The 17,461-nt window shown below is 49.8% G+C and overlaps 1 protein-coding gene across 1 annotated transcript; it reads right to left on the bottom strand.

Moving 5' to 3' along the window:
* Positions 1-1,793: 1,793 nt before the first annotated feature.
* Positions 1,794-8,524, bottom strand: CCL5 (C-C motif chemokine ligand 5). Its single transcript, XM_061142765.1, has 3 exons — positions 8,365-8,524; positions 6,752-6,863; positions 1,794-2,261 (listed from the first exon to the last, which is right to left on the bottom strand). The coding sequence occupies exons 1-3, from the start codon at positions 8,438-8,440 to the stop codon at positions 2,174-2,176; spliced, it is 276 nt and encodes a 91-aa protein (XP_060998748.1). The 5' UTR covers positions 8,441-8,524; the 3' UTR covers positions 1,794-2,173.
* Positions 8,525-17,461: the final 8,937 nt, after the last annotated feature.

Raw genomic sequence — 17,461 nt, 5'->3', positions numbered from 1 at the left:
GTGTGCTGCCAAATATTAAAAAATAAAAGAAACCCTTGGACTATTAAAAAAAATATGAACAGCAATAATAAAAATGCAAATGTGGATAGACACTCAAGTAACACTGATAAGGAGAAATGTTATCTCAAAGTCTATCCGCTGTGCATCAGCTTGCATTGCCACCAGCAGCCCTGGCTGTAGAGTCCTGCTTGCTGAGCCCCTGCTTCTGGTTGAAGATTCTGTGTCGTTTGCACCACAGAGAACTCCTTTGATTGCTTGCAGTGATTGCTACACCGCACCCCAGCGCTCGGCACACAGGGAGCAGCTCGCTCTGAGAAACCGCGGCCAAGTCCTCCGACAGGACCATCACTTTCAGTAAACGGACATCACGTGCCCTGATGTGCCACGTTAAGAAAGACAGCGTCACCTTGTGGTTTTCCGCCGAAAATACTCAAGCTGACTCTCCTCATGGAGAAGCAAACAGACAAACCCCTCTTAAAAAATATTCTACAAAAATCCAATCTGAATTCCTACAAAAATAAACATGTACTTAAAGACAAAGTCTATTAAAGGACATGTTAGCTAAATTCAGTATGTACTTGTAATTAGATCCTGGATTAAAAAAAAATAGTGATTATAAAGGGCAGTACTGAACAGTTGTGAGGATTTGATCATGGATGGTATGTGAGAAATTAATACCTTACCAGTGTTAAATGCTACTCATTCTGTGATTCTGTAGAATGTCTTGTTACTAGGAGATGTATGCAAAATTTTAAGGGGGAAATGATAAATCATCTGCAACATTTATTTCAGAAAGAAATATGTATGCCAACCACCCATATGACACATGTGTGTCACACACACATATTTGCACAGATAAAATGTGTATGACAACCATCCATATGATATATGTGTCACGCAGGCACATATATGCACAGATAAAGCAAGTAGATAAAGTAATATTTGAATCTAGATGGAGAGTATATTCTTGCAAATTTCAGTAGGTTTGAAATTTTGCAGATTGAAGATGGAAGAAAAAAAAACATCAGCTTTGGCATTGGACCTTGGACCTGGTGGGTCTAATTGTTCATTGTATCCCCTCCCACGTCCCTTTTTTTTTTTTTTTTTTGCTTTGGGGCCTTTGGCAAGTTATTTCCATCTCCTGTCAAGGGTTTTCCCCCACTATAAACAGGGTTAGTAATACCCTGTCCCAAAGGGTTGTGAGGATGAAGGATGGTGGATGTAAGGGGCTGGCGGTGCCTGGCACAGAAGGAGTGCTCAGTCAATGCCAGCTCTAATTATGAAGATATATTTTGCTAAAACAGGCTCACAGGGAGGAACACGTCAGTGGGAAAGTTGGAATACTCCCACCTGCAAAGTGCTGGTACCATTGCAGAAAACCACAAAATCCCCCCTTCTCTTAATTTGAAAGAACTGAGGTGTTTGGGAGCACCATGAAAACCCATTCCAGGGGCTTAAAGAAACCCACTGCAGGTAAGGGGTTGGGTGGGCTTGGGAAGAAGCCAGCAGAGTAGGCGGAAGGGTCAACCACCATCTGGGGAAGCAGGGAGGGGTGCGGCAGGGAGGGACAGAAACTCGTGGGGCTCCGGGGCTGGGAGATATGACTATGGTCTTCGCTCAGAGTAGAAAAGCCACTGGCTCACACAGCCACAGGTGCACAGAGCCTGCTCCCCTGGCTCTGCTCACAGCCCCCAGATCCAGGCTGGACGCCCAGCAGGACAAGCCCTGGATCCAAGGCTTGGCTTGCGAGGGAGGGGGTTGGTTCTGGAGAGGAAATCAAACCAAGAGCCAGCTTTGTGATCGCTTTGAGAATTTTAATGAAAAGCTGATTTCTCCACATTTGCCAGTCCAGCCCTCCCCAGGGAGGGGCCGAGATGGGGGCTATGGTCACGGGCCATGACCAGAGGACCCCAGTCTCCCTCCCTCCTTCCCCTCCAGAGACGCTGACATCCTTTCTGACTGCAGAGCGGTGAGCTTAGAGACCTCCTGTGCACAATGGCAGAGCCCCCGGAACCCTGGGGGGCTTTTATAGCAGTTGCTGCTGCGAGAGGTGGAATCTGTGCCCTCCCAGGAGAGGGTGGGAGGAGGGCACTGCGGGGGAGCCTCCCAAGCTGCTTAGGACAAGAGCGAGAAGCAGAGTTTGCACAAGTTCAGCTTGAAGGCGTCCTCCACCCTAGCTCAACTCCAAAGTGTTGATGTACTCTCGTACCCACTTCTTCTCTGGGTTGGCGCACACCTGGCGGTTCTTTCTGGTGATAAAGCTGTGGGAGAGAAGAGAGGGGGACCTGGTCAGTGTGGAGACAGCCAGGTTTGGGGATGAAGGGGACTGAGGCCGGCAGGAAATGATACCGGGTGGGTTATTTTCGGAGCTCCACGATTGTGTTTGTGGCTTTCAAGGAAAGGATGTTTTCTCTTCTATTGGGTCAAAAGGCTACAAGCCAGAAGCAGCTACATGTGCACTGTAACCCCTGCGCCCCTGTACAAACACATGTACCCTGGAGAGCTCAGGGAATACGGGGCTCGAGGCGCCCAGGGTTGAGCTGGTCAACCACTAGCCTTTTCTCGGCACTTCCTGTTTCAGAACCTGTGCTGGCTGCTGAAGATGCAGAGAAAAAGAGGCACCCTCCAGAACTGAGTCATGGCTGACTAAGTGGGAGACGAGGTGGCAAAAAAAACGCACGGTGTGGTTTTAGGTAACAGTGCCCGCCACACGTAGACACTCAATGAAGGAACCGGTCTGTGGGTGAACAGAAGAAGGACTCAAGTGAGTCTTGAGTTCACCACTGACTGGTTAGATCACCTTGGGCAAAATCACTTAGGGCCTCTGAGTCTACATTGACCTCTAAGATATGGAGAGAAATAATTCCTACTTTGCACAATTGCTGTGAAGCTCAAATGAGATAAGTGAGTGTGAATGAGTTTTGGAAAATACCATATATGTGTTGTTACTGGGGTGCCGTGGGGCCTCTGTTTTAGGGTGGATCAGAGCAGCATGAGAACAGAGGTCCTGGTAGTGGATGTGGTGGCTTGGAGAGATTGAGGGCCCGGAGATATGAGCACTTGTCAAAGCAATTAACCGGCCAGGATGTGGAGGCCAGTCTACAGGTGTCCGTGGTACAAGTTGGAGTTTGCTGGGAGCTTGGTTCTCTCTGGGGGATGCCCTGGGCCTGGCCAGCAGCACTTCTTGAGTTATTGCTGTTTAGTCGCTAAGTTGTGTCTGACTCTTTCGCAATCCCGTGGACTGTGGCCTGCCAGGCTCCTCTGTCCATGAGATTTCCCAGGCAAGAATATTGGAGTGGGTTGCCATGCCCTCCTCCAGGGGATCTTCCCGACCCAGGGATCGAAACTGCATCTCCTGCTTGGCAGGCGGGTTCTTTTCCACGGAGGCACCAGGGAAGGGGCCGGCAGGGTCGCCAGTTCATTCACAGTTTCCTCTCCACCTCGCCCTGCCTCCCTGCACCTTTCTCACTTTGCCTTCTCCTGCAGGATGCTTTCCTGCGTCTTTCTGGGATTTTTTTTCAGACAGAGTGAAGGCCTGGGTTGTTTGATGAGGAAGAGGATCTCTTGGCCCCTTTCCCTGCTCTGTCATGGAGAGCATGTGCTCTCCGGGGAGCTGCTTCTCCTTCTCTGAGCCGCACCCTGAGCACCCCACTGTCTTTCTCCCCCTTTCTCGGCGTGCAGAGAAGAGAAATCCAGCTGTTCTGAGCTGTCTTCTTGTTTGGGGTGGTGAGGGAGCTTCCGACACAGACCCTGCCCTGGACCAGCCAGGTGTCATGCAGGAAATCCTGCCGGCTCACTGTCCTGTCTCCTCGGCCCCACTGGCTTGTGGCCAGGAAATTAAAGGCCAGGAAACCGCCATCTAGAGCGTGGGGTGCCCAGGCCTCCCGCTCCTCTCTGATGAATGTGAGACTGGACGGCAGCCTCCCTTGCCAGGCCATCTCTCCCCACGCCCCCCGCCTCCGTGGGGACCCTGTCCTGGCCCGACTACCTTCCACCTTCACCTGCTCCTCCCGGGGAGCAAGTGTGCTCAGCATCACTGCCCTTTCGTCCCGTTCGCTCCCTCAAGTCTCTGGCCCCAGTTGTGGCACACCGTGGGTGCCTAATGAATGTTTATCGAACGAGTTAGTGACTGGATGAATTGGATTCGCTCATCAAGTTTCACTTGCCACTTCTATGTATCTAAGAATACATTTGAGGGGAGAAAGAGGATTAGTTAACCAGGCACCTAGCTGTGTGCCAAGAGATAGTCTAATCTCATTTTTCTCTTTATTATTCTCACTTTGACCCAGGGAGGGAAATACCTCTATTCTACTCCACTTTGCAGACAAAGAAATTGAGGCTCAGAGAGGTTAAGGGACGAGCCCAAGCTCACACAGCTGCTAAGTGGAAGAGCTGGGGTTCCAGGGAAGACAGACTCACTGGAGCTGCTGAGGTGGCTGACATGCCACTCTGACATCAGAAGACCCCCTCCTCCTTTAAAAAAGTGTCACACCTCCGGCCCCAGCCCCTTGTCCTCAGCTCCTAACCCTTCAGCTCACACTCCCTGCTGGACCCTTCCACAGGGTCATGGTGCTGACACCTTCGCCCTTTTCCTTTTTTAATTGGACTATAATTGCTTTACAAGGCTGTGTTAGCTTCTGCCGTACAGTGAAATGATATACATATGTATCCTCTCCTCTTGGACTTCTCCCCACCCCACCACCCCACCCTCTAGGTCATCACAGAGCACCGAGCTGGGCTCCCTGCGCTACACAGCAGTTTCCCACCAGCTATCTATTTTACACATGGATATTTATGTCAAACCTAATCTCCTAATTCATCCCGCCCTCCTGGGATCTTAGTTCCCCTATCAAGGATGGAACCCATGCCCCCTGCATTGGAAGCACAGAGTCTTCACCACTGGACCACCAGGGAAGTCCCAGCCCTTTCCTTTTAAAACAGCCCTTCCTTGGGACTTTAGGGGGCTCCACGCTTCACCCTTCTCCAGGTGTGGGCTGAAACCTCAGCGTCGTCACCCTCAAGCCCTCTCTCTTCCTTGCTGCTGACCTCACATCACCTCCCAGGCTTGCTGATTCCACCTCGGAAGTTTCCTCACCCCTGTCTCTCCTTCCCTTCCCTAAGTCCTCTTCAACCTCAGTACCACTCACGTGGACAGCCTCTCCACTGGACCCCTCTTGTCTAGACTTTCCCTGTTCTAGCTCATTTCACACTTTTGATTCTCTGTGCTGAGCCTTGAAGCCCTCAATACTTTTCTACATGGATACTCTACAAAAACCTAATGAGAGTTCTGACAATATCCTTGCTGTCTGATACACCCCATCCCTCAGTCCAATCCCAAGTCAAACAGCACAAACTTGCCCTAAATCCCTTCTCTTAGCTAAGCCCCAAAGAGCTGTGTATTCCTTCTTTCCTTTTGTCATGTTCTTATGTAGGGTGTCCTGGTCATTGCTGCGTCTGTCTTAGGCTCTGAGTCCCAGAAGGGCAGAGATGGTGATTTACTCCTCTCTGCCTGCCCATAATAGGTGCTCAAAGAATGTTCCTCTGTTTTGCTTTTCTGTCCAAAAAATACTTGTATTCAGAAATAAAATTAGTAGTACTAGATAGCAAATATATAGTATAGCAATAATTTGAAGAATTCATCAGGACCAAAGACCAACTCTGAATACCTACAACTATGAATCCTACAACTTTGCCAGTGTCACAGGAATTTTTGGATTAAAAAACTTCATCGTGGGTGGTCCAGTGGGTAAGACTCCACGCTCCCAGTGCAGGAGCCCCAGCTCCATCCTTGGTTAGGGAACTAGATCCCACATGCCACAACTAAAAGTTGGCATGCTGCAACTAAAAGGATCCTGCATGCCAGCAGCTAAGCCCCAGTACAGCCCAACAAATAACTAAATATTTAAAAAACCCAAACAACAACAAAAAAGTCATCATTATACAGAAAACGTCATGATTGCCCCATTTTCATTCTTTAAGTCTCTATCATCTTAAACTCCATAAGCAACTATCACTAATGATCTTACTAGCTTCGAAAGAGGAGGCTCCAGAGACAGGCTCCCTCCCTCACTTACTGAGCAACTTTGAGCAAGTCACCGAACCTCTCTGGGTCTCAATTTCACTCTCTAAAATGTGGAGAGAATTCTTCATACCTGTCAGGGATGCTATGATAAAATGTTGAGCTAATGCATGTAAGACATTTGACACATAGCAGGCACTTCCTAGGTAGCAAAAATTATAATTTTTCCAAATTGCGTGTTTAAAGGAGAATCTCATTTCATTATTTTTTCTTCATCAATCAATAACTTTTTTTTTTTCCAACACGCTGCAACTAGGGCCTTGGCTTCTGACCTCTCCTCTCTAGTTCCTCTGAGGTTGTGGGTGGCTTTGATTAGGGGCGGGATGTGGGGGACTGTGGGGTCCTTTTCTGGAAAGGGATGTATGAGTCGATCTTCTCCACCCAGGCATGTTGCAGACCAGGTTCAAGTAACAGTCACATCCATAAAGATCAGAGACCTATCCTAGTCCATCAGAGTCAGGGGGCGCCTCCAGGAACACATTGTCTAGCTTTTTCCATGATAGCTGGGGAATCTGAATCCAGAGAGGGCGGAACCAGAGCTATTTGAGCAGCTGGAGGATGGGTGGGAATGGATATGGCACCCTCTTTGAGGGCTCCTGGCGGGGAGACTGATTCTGGAGAGGGAGTTTTCCCTCCCTCCACCCCCGAGGTTCCCACAGGGCTGAGACTCACACCACTGCTGCCATGGAGCACTTGCTGCTGGTGTAGAAATATTCCTGGACGTGGTTGCGGGGCAGCGGGCGGGAGAGGTAGGCAAAGCAGCAGGGTGTGGTGTCCGAGGCATCTGGGAGAAGGAAAGAAGGAGACTCCTGGTCCATCGCCAGCACACACTGGGAACTGCGCTGGGCGCTCTATATGATTTAGCTCCAGCAGACTATTTTCCTCCTTTGGCTGAAACTGAGGCTCAGAGAGGTAAAGACACTTAGCCGTGGACACACAGTGCCAGAGTGGGGATTCTCTCACCTAACCCTTGAGGCCACTGGCCTCCGTCCTTCTACACCATAACCCCATGCCTTGGGCTCTCAGGGCACGCTGGGTCTCCTCTGGGCTGGTCCTGGTTCCTCCGCCCTTATTCTTGCCCTCCCAGGATCCTCGGTGGATTCGGAACTTGGTTTCTTTGAGACCTAGGCTGGGTTGTGGGGAGGTTTTTAAAATTCAGACTTCATGACTCAACCAGGACACCAAAGAGGGGCCTGAAGATGCATACTGCATCATGGGAGCCTCTGCCTGAAGCTACTGAGAGAAGGAGGACTTTTTGTTGGTCAGTGAATTCAGGATGCCCCTGGGAAGGGTCAGTTGCCATTTCCGAATAGAGTAGTAGTGTTTCAGAGCCAAGAAGAACTGGGTTTGAACTCCACTTTTCTTACTTCCCAGCTGCGTGACCCTGAACAGGTTACTTACCCTCTCTGGGCTGACAAGGACAGCTACTCAAAGACTGGATGCAAATATTAAGTCAGATGAGATATGTGAGGCAATCAGCATAATACTTGACCCATAGTGGACATTTAATTAGATTTTGTTATCTGTTCTCAAAATCTATGAAATGGGGAAGATATGACTGTCCCAGGAGGGGTTTAGTCAAGAGCTTAGAAACTTCTTAGAAACCCTGCCGGTGATGACAGACATGAGTCAGAGGCATTTGCAGGTCAGCTCGAGCAGCCCTTGCCGGCTAGTAACCCCAGTTCACACTCGGTGAGCACCTGCATGGCTTGGGGTGTAGACTTTGAGGACACAGACAAATTGATCAGAGGGGTCCCTGCCATGGAGTGGCTTAGAGATCTATCCAGGACAACTGGACATCTGAGTGAAGCAATGCGGAAGAATATAAACCATAGGAGTCAGACGGTATAAAGGCTGCAGTTGAAAAGAGGGCGAGACCTTCCCTGGTGCCTCAGTGGTAAAGACTCTGCCTGCTAATGCAAGAGACACAAATTGAATCCCTGGTCTGGGAAGATCCCACATACCCGTGGGGCAACTAAACCGGGGCGCCACAACTACCGAGTTTGTGCTCTAGAGCCCAGGAGCCGCAAGTACTGAGCCCAGGCACCCTAGAGCCTGCCGTCCACAACAAGAGGCCACTGGAATGCGAAGCACTGCAACTAGAGAGTAGCCACCTGCTTACTGCAACTGGAGAAGAGCCAGCAACGAAGACCCAGCACGGCCAAAATAAAGGAATAGAAATAAATAAATAATTTTTGTTAATATATAAAAAGGAAAAGAGGGCGAGATCCGGGCGAGTCTAAGGGCTGGCCCCGGGGGCTGTGGCGGTCAGGACTTGGACTTACATGGGGAGGCAGACGCAGGAGCGCAGAGGGCGGCCGCCGTCAAAAGGACAGCGAGGGCAGCGGCGGAGACCTTCATGGTAGCTGTGGGCAGAGTCTGGGGCGATCCACGCGCTGATCCTCTGCAGCTCCGACTGGCCCTTCACAAGGTGCCAGGCGGCCCTTTATAGGGAGGCAGGCCGGCAGACGGGGCGCCCCCGCTCGGGGAGTTTCCAAATAGCAGCCACATACTGCTGCTGATATCATAAGTGAAATTGCACAAAACGGAAAAGAAAACTGAAATAGCCTCCGGAAATCTATGTGTGTGTGAGTGTGTGTGTGTGTGTGAGAGGGTGTGTGTCTCTCTCTCTTCTCACGGCCTTCGCATCCAGAGTGAGCTCATCACTTCCCTCTTGGCCCTCGAGAAGAGCCAGCACAAGCCGCGGTGGCAGAAAATCTCTTCCACCACAAACAGCCCGGGATTTGTCTGCCAGGGCGGTGCCTGGTCCTCCCAGAGGTCGGGAAGCTGGTTCTCCCGGGGCAGGAGGAGGGGGTAGAACGACCAGATGGGAGCCCGGGTGCCTTGGCTCCCAGTGCAGTGCTCCCTCCATGAAGTACCGCTCATCGTGATGAGATGCGTCATTGGGGCATCCTTGAAACTGAACTCAAGCCGGTGGTCTGATTAGACCCGAGATCCTCCCTCCGTTTCCAAGCATTAGAGAAGTCTATGTTCATCATTTCCTATTTGGGTTATTTAAAATCAGTGACAGTATGGCCTGGGCTGAAGTTGACTTCTGAGTTATCTAAAAGAGTCTATTGACAGTGACAAAGGCAAACACATTTTAAAAAGTGTAATTTTTTAAAAATGTAATCTTATACCAAGGATGTTTCTTGCTAGCTACTGTCACATATGTAACTTGGAGGCTGAGGGGGACTGAATCACCCAGAATGGGGAGAACTTGTCTCTTTTCTTTCTTTTGAAGACTTTGAGGCAGGATGGTTATTATTCTCCTTTTATAGAAGTGAACACTAAGCCTCAGAAGAGGTCATTAAGGTCCTCAGATCACACAGCAGGAAGTGGGGCTTGAACCCAAATATTTCTTTTTTTTCAGACTGACTTAAAAAAATGAACCATAGTTGATTTACAAATTGTGTTAATTTTAGGTGTATAGCAAATTGATTCAAATATGTATGTATAGAAAAATTTATATCTATCTGTATATACATATGGGCTTCTCAGGTGGCACAGTGGTAAGGAATCTGCCTGCCAATGCAGGGAACGTAAAAGACTCAGGTTTGATCCTTGGGTTGGGAAGATCCCCTGGAGGAGGAAATGACTACCCACGCCAGTATTTTTGCCTGAGAAATTCCATGAACAGACGAGCCTGGTGGGCTACAGTCCATGGGGTTGCAAAGAGGTTGGACACGACTGAGCACACACACACATATTGTATATTCTTTTTCAGATTCTTTTCCATTATATGTTATTATAAGTTAGTGGACATGGTTCCCTGTGCAGTACAGTAGGTCTTGTTGTCTCCCTGTTTTATAGATGGCAGTGTGCATCTGTTAATTCCAAACTCCTAATTTCTCCCTACCTCTGCCCATTCCCTTTGATAACCATAAGTTTGTTTTCTATGTCTGTGAGTCCATTTCTGTTTTGTCAACAAGTTCATTTGTATCATTTTTTAGATTCCACATATAATTTATATCACATAATACTTGTCTTTCTCTGACTTAGTATGATAATCTAAGATATCTGACTTACTTCACTTAGTATGATTATCTTTAAGTCCATCCATATTGCAGCAGAATAGCAATATTTCATTCTTCCTTTATGGCTGAGCAATATTCCACTGCATGTATGTACCACATCTTCTTTGTCCATTCATCTGTCTGTGGACACTTAGGGTACTTCCTTGTCTTGGCTATTGTAAATAGTGCGGTTATGAACTTTGGGGTGTGTGTATCTTTTCAAATTAGAGTTGTCATCTTTTCTGGATATATGCCCAGGAGTGGAACTGCTGAATTGTATGGTAACTCTACTTTCAGTTTTATAAGGAACCTCCATAGCGTTCTCTTTAGTGACTGCACCAGTTTATGAACCCAAGTACTTATGACCAGGTTCAAGCCCTTCCCACTGTCCCACATTAAGTTAAGCTGTTCATCCTCTCTAGGTGCCAGGTGTTATTGTCCTAAACCTATAAGAATCCTCTTATTACCTCCTGACCTATTAATCAATTAGCAATAGAAAACATAGTTTTGGAAAGCATAGGCCACGTCATTTAAATAAATAAATTGCAAGCACTTAAGGAACATCCAACCGTCTACACAAGATGATCTGCCTGTTTGAACTGCTCCCTTCATGGAACCCCCTTAGTCCCCAAACACATGGGAGGCTGTGTTGCCTAGTGGTTAAGGGCAGCTGCTTTGGTGTTATTCTCATTTATGAGCCAGGTAGCTTCCTGCAAGTTACTTCATCTGCCTGGCCTCAGTTTCCTCATCTATAAGCCAGGGGTAATAATACTGGCTCCTCCCACAGCTGCTGAGACAATTAAGATCCCATAATGTGCTCATGCTTGTACAGGTCTTAGTATAATTCCTGTTAAGTACTTCATAACATTAGCTAATATTATTAGCTTTTATCATCATATTATTATTAACAGTAAGAAAAAGCAGTCCCTTTAAGGATTCTATACTGTAGGTTTTTCACTGATTTAAACCAGACCCCCCACTGTTGATACGGATTAGCGAACTTTACTGTAGCTGTTTAGTCACTAAGTCAAGTCCGCCTGTGTTGTGACTCTATGCACTGTAGCCTGCAGGCTCCTCTGACCATGGGATGTCCCAGCCTATAATACTAGAGTGAGTTGCCAAGCCATTTCCTTCTCCTGGGGTCTTCCTGACCCAGGGATTGAACCTGTGTCTCCTGAACTGGAGGTGGATTCTTTATCACTGAGCTACCAGGGAAGCCTGAATATATTACAGAGACTAATTTGAAGCAGCGGGTCAGTTGAGGCTTAGCGAGGTTAAATGAGCTGCTTAAGGCCACATAGCCTAAAGTGGTAGAATTCAACATGGAACCGAAGTTTGTCTGGGTTCCTAGCTTGCTACCACACTGCATTGTTTCTAGAGAAATCCTGAAACTTTGGCCAAGGCTCAGTTTTCCCATGGGAGCTCTATTTCTGTTGCCTTTCCTCGATCTCACTTTCCCTCTTTCAGGAAGAAAGGAAAGTACTTTCCTGGATACCAAATCTACTGAGTTGGGACACGAGCTGAGGACAGAGACGTGAGAACCACAGATGGACCAAACTCATCCCCATTTTTAAATCCCAGTGAGCCTTTCTGCTGTGTGTATGTGTACCTGTCTGTATATAAGTGGTCATGGAAATGGAGATTGGTTGCAGGGCTGATTGCTAAGCAGGAATAGCAGTGGGCATGTCAGGAGTATTTTCTTCCCTTTTGGTGGTTCCAGTGGATTGTGGGGTTGCAGAGGAGAGAGAAGAACCCAATTGTAATTCACTTCTGCCCTTTCTCCTGTGCGAAATCAGAGTTTGGACTCATGGAGTCAGTGTATCTGTGGCTCCAAGGTACTGATTCCAGGAGGAAATCAAAACACCTGTGTGAACAGTCTGGTACCTGGTACAGGGTGAATGTCCAATGAACGGCAACTATCACCAAGACTCACCCAGCATTTTATGTTCCTGAAAACCAGGGCTGCCTGCCCGTCTGACCCAGCACACAGTGGTTGAGACGATCTAGGGAAGTGATGATGGCGGATGTGCTTAGGGAACAGGGGAGGTACGAACATCATGAAGACGCCTCTGCCCTCCCTGTCCTGCCAGTGTGCTTAGCCAACACCACTCCTTCTAAAATTGTCACTGACAATTGCTGTGAGCCAGGCAACCCTCTCTTGGGACACCAAGTGAGCCAGTCAAAGGCCTGCCCTCTGGAGCTTCTGGAGCCAACCCAGAACAAGGGAAAAGGGATTCCTTTTTGTGAGTCATCATTTCACTTCTCTTGTTTTCACTTCCTGGATAGAGTAACAACAGTCTTAGGCTTTCCCTTTCCCTCCCACCCCCGCCCCCCCTCGCCCCAATTTGTTTATTGCATCCTTTCCCTGACTTCCAACAAATGTCTTGGACATGACAGATGCTAAATTAATGCTGGTTTAAGGACTTCCCTGGTGATGCAGTGGCTAAGACTCTGCACTTCCAAGGAGGGGGCCTGGGTTCCATCCCTGGTCAAGGAACTAGATTCCACATGCCCCAGCTAAGCATTGGCATGCTGCAATTAAAGATCCTTCTTGCCACAACTAAGACCTGGCGCAGCCAACTAAATAAATTAATTAATAAGAATATTAAAAATAGATACATTAATGCTCGGTTGTTCTTGATACCTTCTTACAGCATCTTGATTAAGACGCTGTAGAGTCTGCCTCCCACATTCAAAACTCGGCTATATTATTAACTCTGGCTTGGAGCAAGCGGCTTACTTTCTCTAGCATTAAGTTTCTATATCTGTAGCGTGAGAGATTGGTTGCTTCCTGTTTGGGGGAATCGAGCTCTTTAAGCATCCTTTTTTTTGTTTTGTTTTGTTTTTTGCCCGGAGACCTGCCGCATCCGCGCTCCATCCCGGGCGCCGGGGATGGGGAAGGACAAGGGCACCGACGCGTGGACCCCCTGCCTCATGTGTGTTCCACCCCCGTCCCCCGCAAGGGGATCTGCGATGTCCCCGGCCTCTTGTTCGCACCCCGCCCCTCCCCTTCGCCGTACCAGCCCGCGGGCGAGGCCCACCGCGGGGGAAGGCCCACCGCGGCTCGCCGAGGCCGGCCCCGCGAGGGAAGGACCGCGCCACTCGACCCTGGCCCTTCGGTCTAGGCGGGACGGGCGCCTCCCCCGACCGTGGGGACGAGGCGGGCGGCCGCGGAGGGTGGGCCGCTGGCGGAGAGGCTGAGCCCCGCAGAGGGACGAAGGGAGGTATGGATGCCAAGAATCTGATGAAAGCTGTGAACAGTTTCAACAAACACGTGGAGACCGACACACACACGTACGCACGCACGCACACATCATTTTGCATGTAGGAGCTTCATAGACCCCCAGGATCCTTGATGGGCCTCTCGAGTTCAGATAGCTGGTTCTCTGTCCTGAAAGAAACCAGACGCACACTGCCCCCAGCCTAGTTGGCCCCTCCTCGGCCCTCCTGGCCCAATCTTTCCTTTTCTCTTTGTCTTTAGTTAAACTGGCCGCCTGCCCAGCCTAACACTGTGACGTTAGGAAACCAAAGGCAGGCAAAGAAAGTGAAACCCCATCTCCTTTGGATTCCGAAGCTTTGCTCTGACCTGGAGTTCCCCGCCCCGTGACTGTGTGGGGAGCGGCTCTGGCTTTTCTGGTGGACATTAAAAAAAAAGAAAAAAAAACCAACAAGAAAAAATGTCCAGAGCAGGGAAATTCCCTCCATCCTCTAGGAATCCCAGTCAGGGGCCCTGAGAGAAGCGGGCAGCAAAGTCATTTCCTCCCGGTGAGCCTTAATTGTCTCCATCTGCAAGTTAGAGAGGGGGCTTCCCTAATGGCTGAACAACCCACCTGCCAAGGCAGGAGACGCCGGCTCCACCCCCGGATCGGGAAGATCCCCTGGTGAAGGGAATGGCAACCCACTCAAGTATTTTCGCCTGGGAAACTCCTTGGACAGAGGAGCCTGGCGGGCTGCAGTCCATGCGGTCTCAAAAGAGCTGGACACGACTGAGCGACCAAACAGCATGGCAACACATTGGAGATTTGCTCTCTGATTGTGTTTCTCTTCTGTGCCCTCCTTAACACGAGTGAATATCTCCAGCTTAAGTCAGTGCACTGCTGTCTCCCGCTGTGTCTACAGGGCCCCCTGGGGGTAGGTGCTCTGTTGGTGAGGGTGGAGGCCTGTAGGGGGCGGCAGTCTGAAGGTGAAGGGGAGGCCTCCCAGTTGATGCAGGGGATTTGCCCAGGTGGGAGCAGGATCTGAACCCCTATTCAAGAGCTTTCCTGCTCCATCCTGCCCTGGCCTTTGATGCCGAAAGCTCAGCTTCTCTGTATACCGGTGCTGAATCTCTGAGACAGAGCGTTTCGTGAGATAGAAAAGAATCGATTTATCACTTTTCCAGGCAAATGGGGCCACGGCAGGCTAACGCCTTCAAAACCACTTGAGGAATATAGTGAGAAGTTTTATGGGAATAGTTGAAAGAGTGCGTGATCAGCTCCTGGACATTCTTCTGATGGGTTGCTCGTGAGGTAAGGAGGAGTCAGCGTCATCAACCTTCAGGTCCAACCCGTCTGGGGTCTCCAGGCTTGTGGGCAGCAGGCCATACTTCTTCCTCCTGCAGAGGGTTTCAGTGTCTGCAAAACAGCTCAAAGATATTGTGTGTATCCCTTGATGGGGAGCCAGGACCTTGCCCCAAGGCTGCTCTTGACTGTTTCTCCCTGGTCTCTCATCCCCTCCTTTCCTTAATTAACAACTGCCTGAATCTGCCCAGTGGAACTCAGGGACGGTCATGGAGGCTGAATGAAGGCCGTTTCCTGTAATCAAAGCAATGGGGACACAGAAGACCTTGTGCTCAGGAGCCCCAGAGGGCCCTGCATGGTATGGCCTATTGGCCCAGCTGCAGTTTGCTGGTCCGGTCATCCTGTTCTGGGCTGCCCTTCCCTTCCCCATCCCCTGGAACATTTCACTGTCAGGGTACTGACCATGACACCCATTTTCCGGATTCAACCGCAGCGAGGTGGGAGGGCTGCAGCTTCTCAGCCTCCCCTCTGCTCGCACCTTCACCACACAGGACGGGGTCTGTGTGCGCCCCGCTTGTTTACTGTGGCTGGAGACCACAGGCGGTGTGTTTGCTCGTGTGCTCACCCCTTTCACTTCGGGGCAGGTTGGGGGTGGGCAGGACTGGAGGAGCCCACCGCAAGGCGCCCTGGAGATGGGGCATCGAGGCCCGGACAGAAGTATCAGTTCTTCCAAAATTGCTGGGGATGGGGGAGGGGGCAATTTCAGGGCCTCCTCCTCGGGACACTTGGGGGTCTGTTCTTTGTTTTACTCTGTCGGAGACTTCCCCTTTCTCTGTGCTCAATTTCTGATCCCCCTTCCGCTGTCCCTAGACCCTGGCAGAAAGCCTGGTGAAGGTGGGGACAAACTTGGGGCTGAAATCAAACAGACCATTTACTCTCTGTATGTCTTTGGTCAAGTTATTAACTCATCTACACTTTGGTTTCCTATCTAGAAACAGGGCAGAAACTCCTAGCTCCTGGGACACCCCAGAGGATGAAAGGAGGCAACCAGTTGACCTCCCATCACCAATCCTGGCACCGGCACCTAAAGAAAGCAATGCCTTCTCTCTGTTCTCCCAAATGTCAGGCTCCAGAGTTGCTTCCCTCAAGGTACCCGGCCCCCCACCCTACCCCCGCCCAGGAGAGGTATTCATCTCAGCTCATCATCAGGAAACATGGGGGCAGGAGAGGGAAATTGACAGTGATTTTCCACTAGCTGTTCAGCACTGTGCTGGATATTTTAGGCATGCTAGATATTTCAGGCATTATTCATTATTAGGCAGAAAGCACACAGAAAATGGTCATGACTCAGGCTTGCCTTGACCTTTCCCGCCTTCCGTGTGGCAGATTTCAGAAACTCAGGCCCTGGATTTCTCGCTTTCTGAGCCTGGCCGCTGGGTGAGACCTGGTCCCCGCTTCCCCTTTCCTGGCTGACCCTGCAGGCCAGCACACAGACCCCATTTTCAAAGAGTTTCACAGACAGACTGACAAAGGAAGTTACACAAGTTTCAGAATCTCACAGGGCTCTGTGGCTGTGGTCTGGATTCTGCCCCCTTTAAAGAGCTGGTTCTGAGACGCCCCTTGACCTCTTGCCTGTCGCAGCCATGCCTGGGGCTGGGGCCTGCAGTCTCCTGTTTCTTTTCCAACCTGCCCCCCACTCACCCCCGGCCGCAGAGTGTTCAGGCCACAGAGAGAGGGACCTTAGGACCTTCTGAGGCATTCGCAAGGAAATCCCCTTGGGGAATTTTCTCAAAACGGGATTTGGAAATTCTGCACCTTATTCACTCCTGACAGAGGCAGCTCTGGGCAGTGACAGGAGTGGGGGGACAGGGATTTAGGAGATCTGGGCTCTGGCCCCAGTTCAGCTCCAGACCTCTCTGTGAGATGTTGGCAGACCTCTGCCCTTTGTGGCCCTCTGTTTCCTCATGTAGGAAGTGGAGGTTTGACAGTATTGTTTCTGAGGCTGTTCTCGGTTAAAAGAAACAAAACCAGAGGATTTGTAGTATCCTGGAGGAGAGTTGGGTATACATGTCCTATTGCCCCTAAAATCGATTCACATCACTTCTCCTGCAGGTAAGGCTGCGGGGTTATCTTATCATCTCTTCCTCCTTCCCGTCCTTCCAAGGCCCGGGACTCACCTTAGTACTTAGCTCATGAAGTCCTTGTGTGGGCAGTACTGGTCCGTCCTTTCACTTCACTCCCTCCTTCCCTCCCTCCATTCCTCCACCCCCCTCCCACCTTTCCATTCATCTCTATGTCTGTGACATATAAAATTCTTTGGGGCTTCCCTGGTGGCTCAATGGTTAATAATCCACCGGCCAATGCAGGAAACACGGGTTCAATCCCTGGTCCTGGAAGATCCCACGTTCTGCGCGACAACTAAGCCCTTCCGCCACAACTACTGAGCCTGCGCCCCACAGCCCAGGAGCCACAACTACTGAAGCCCGCACGCCCTAGACACTGTGCGCTGTAACAAGAGAAGCCACCGCAATGAGAAGCCCGTGCCCTGCATCTCGAGGCTAGCCGCTGCTTGCTGCAACTAGAGGAAAAAAGCCCTCATGGCAATGAAGACCCAGCACAGCCAAAAATAAGTAAAATAATAAAACATAAAATTCTTTGTTCATTAATGGAGAAAACAACTCTGGCTAACTTAAGCAGGAGGGTATTGTACTGGGGGCAATGCTGAGTAGTTCACAGAATGGATAGAGCATTGGAGAACCTGACTTGGAAAAAGGACAAGTGAGACACCATGGGTATTTGGGTGGCAGTACTACTGGGCAGTCTCATCAGGGTACCACTGTTAAAATAAATATACCCCAGCGATTTTT

This window comes from Dama dama, chromosome 5 (genome assembly GCF_033118175.1).
Source record: "Dama dama isolate Ldn47 chromosome 5, ASM3311817v1, whole genome shotgun sequence".
Taxonomy (NCBI): domain Eukaryota; kingdom Metazoa; phylum Chordata; class Mammalia; order Artiodactyla; family Cervidae; genus Dama; species Dama dama.
Note: the sequence above shows the minus strand (reverse complement) of the source record. Positions and strands in the feature narration are given on the sequence as shown.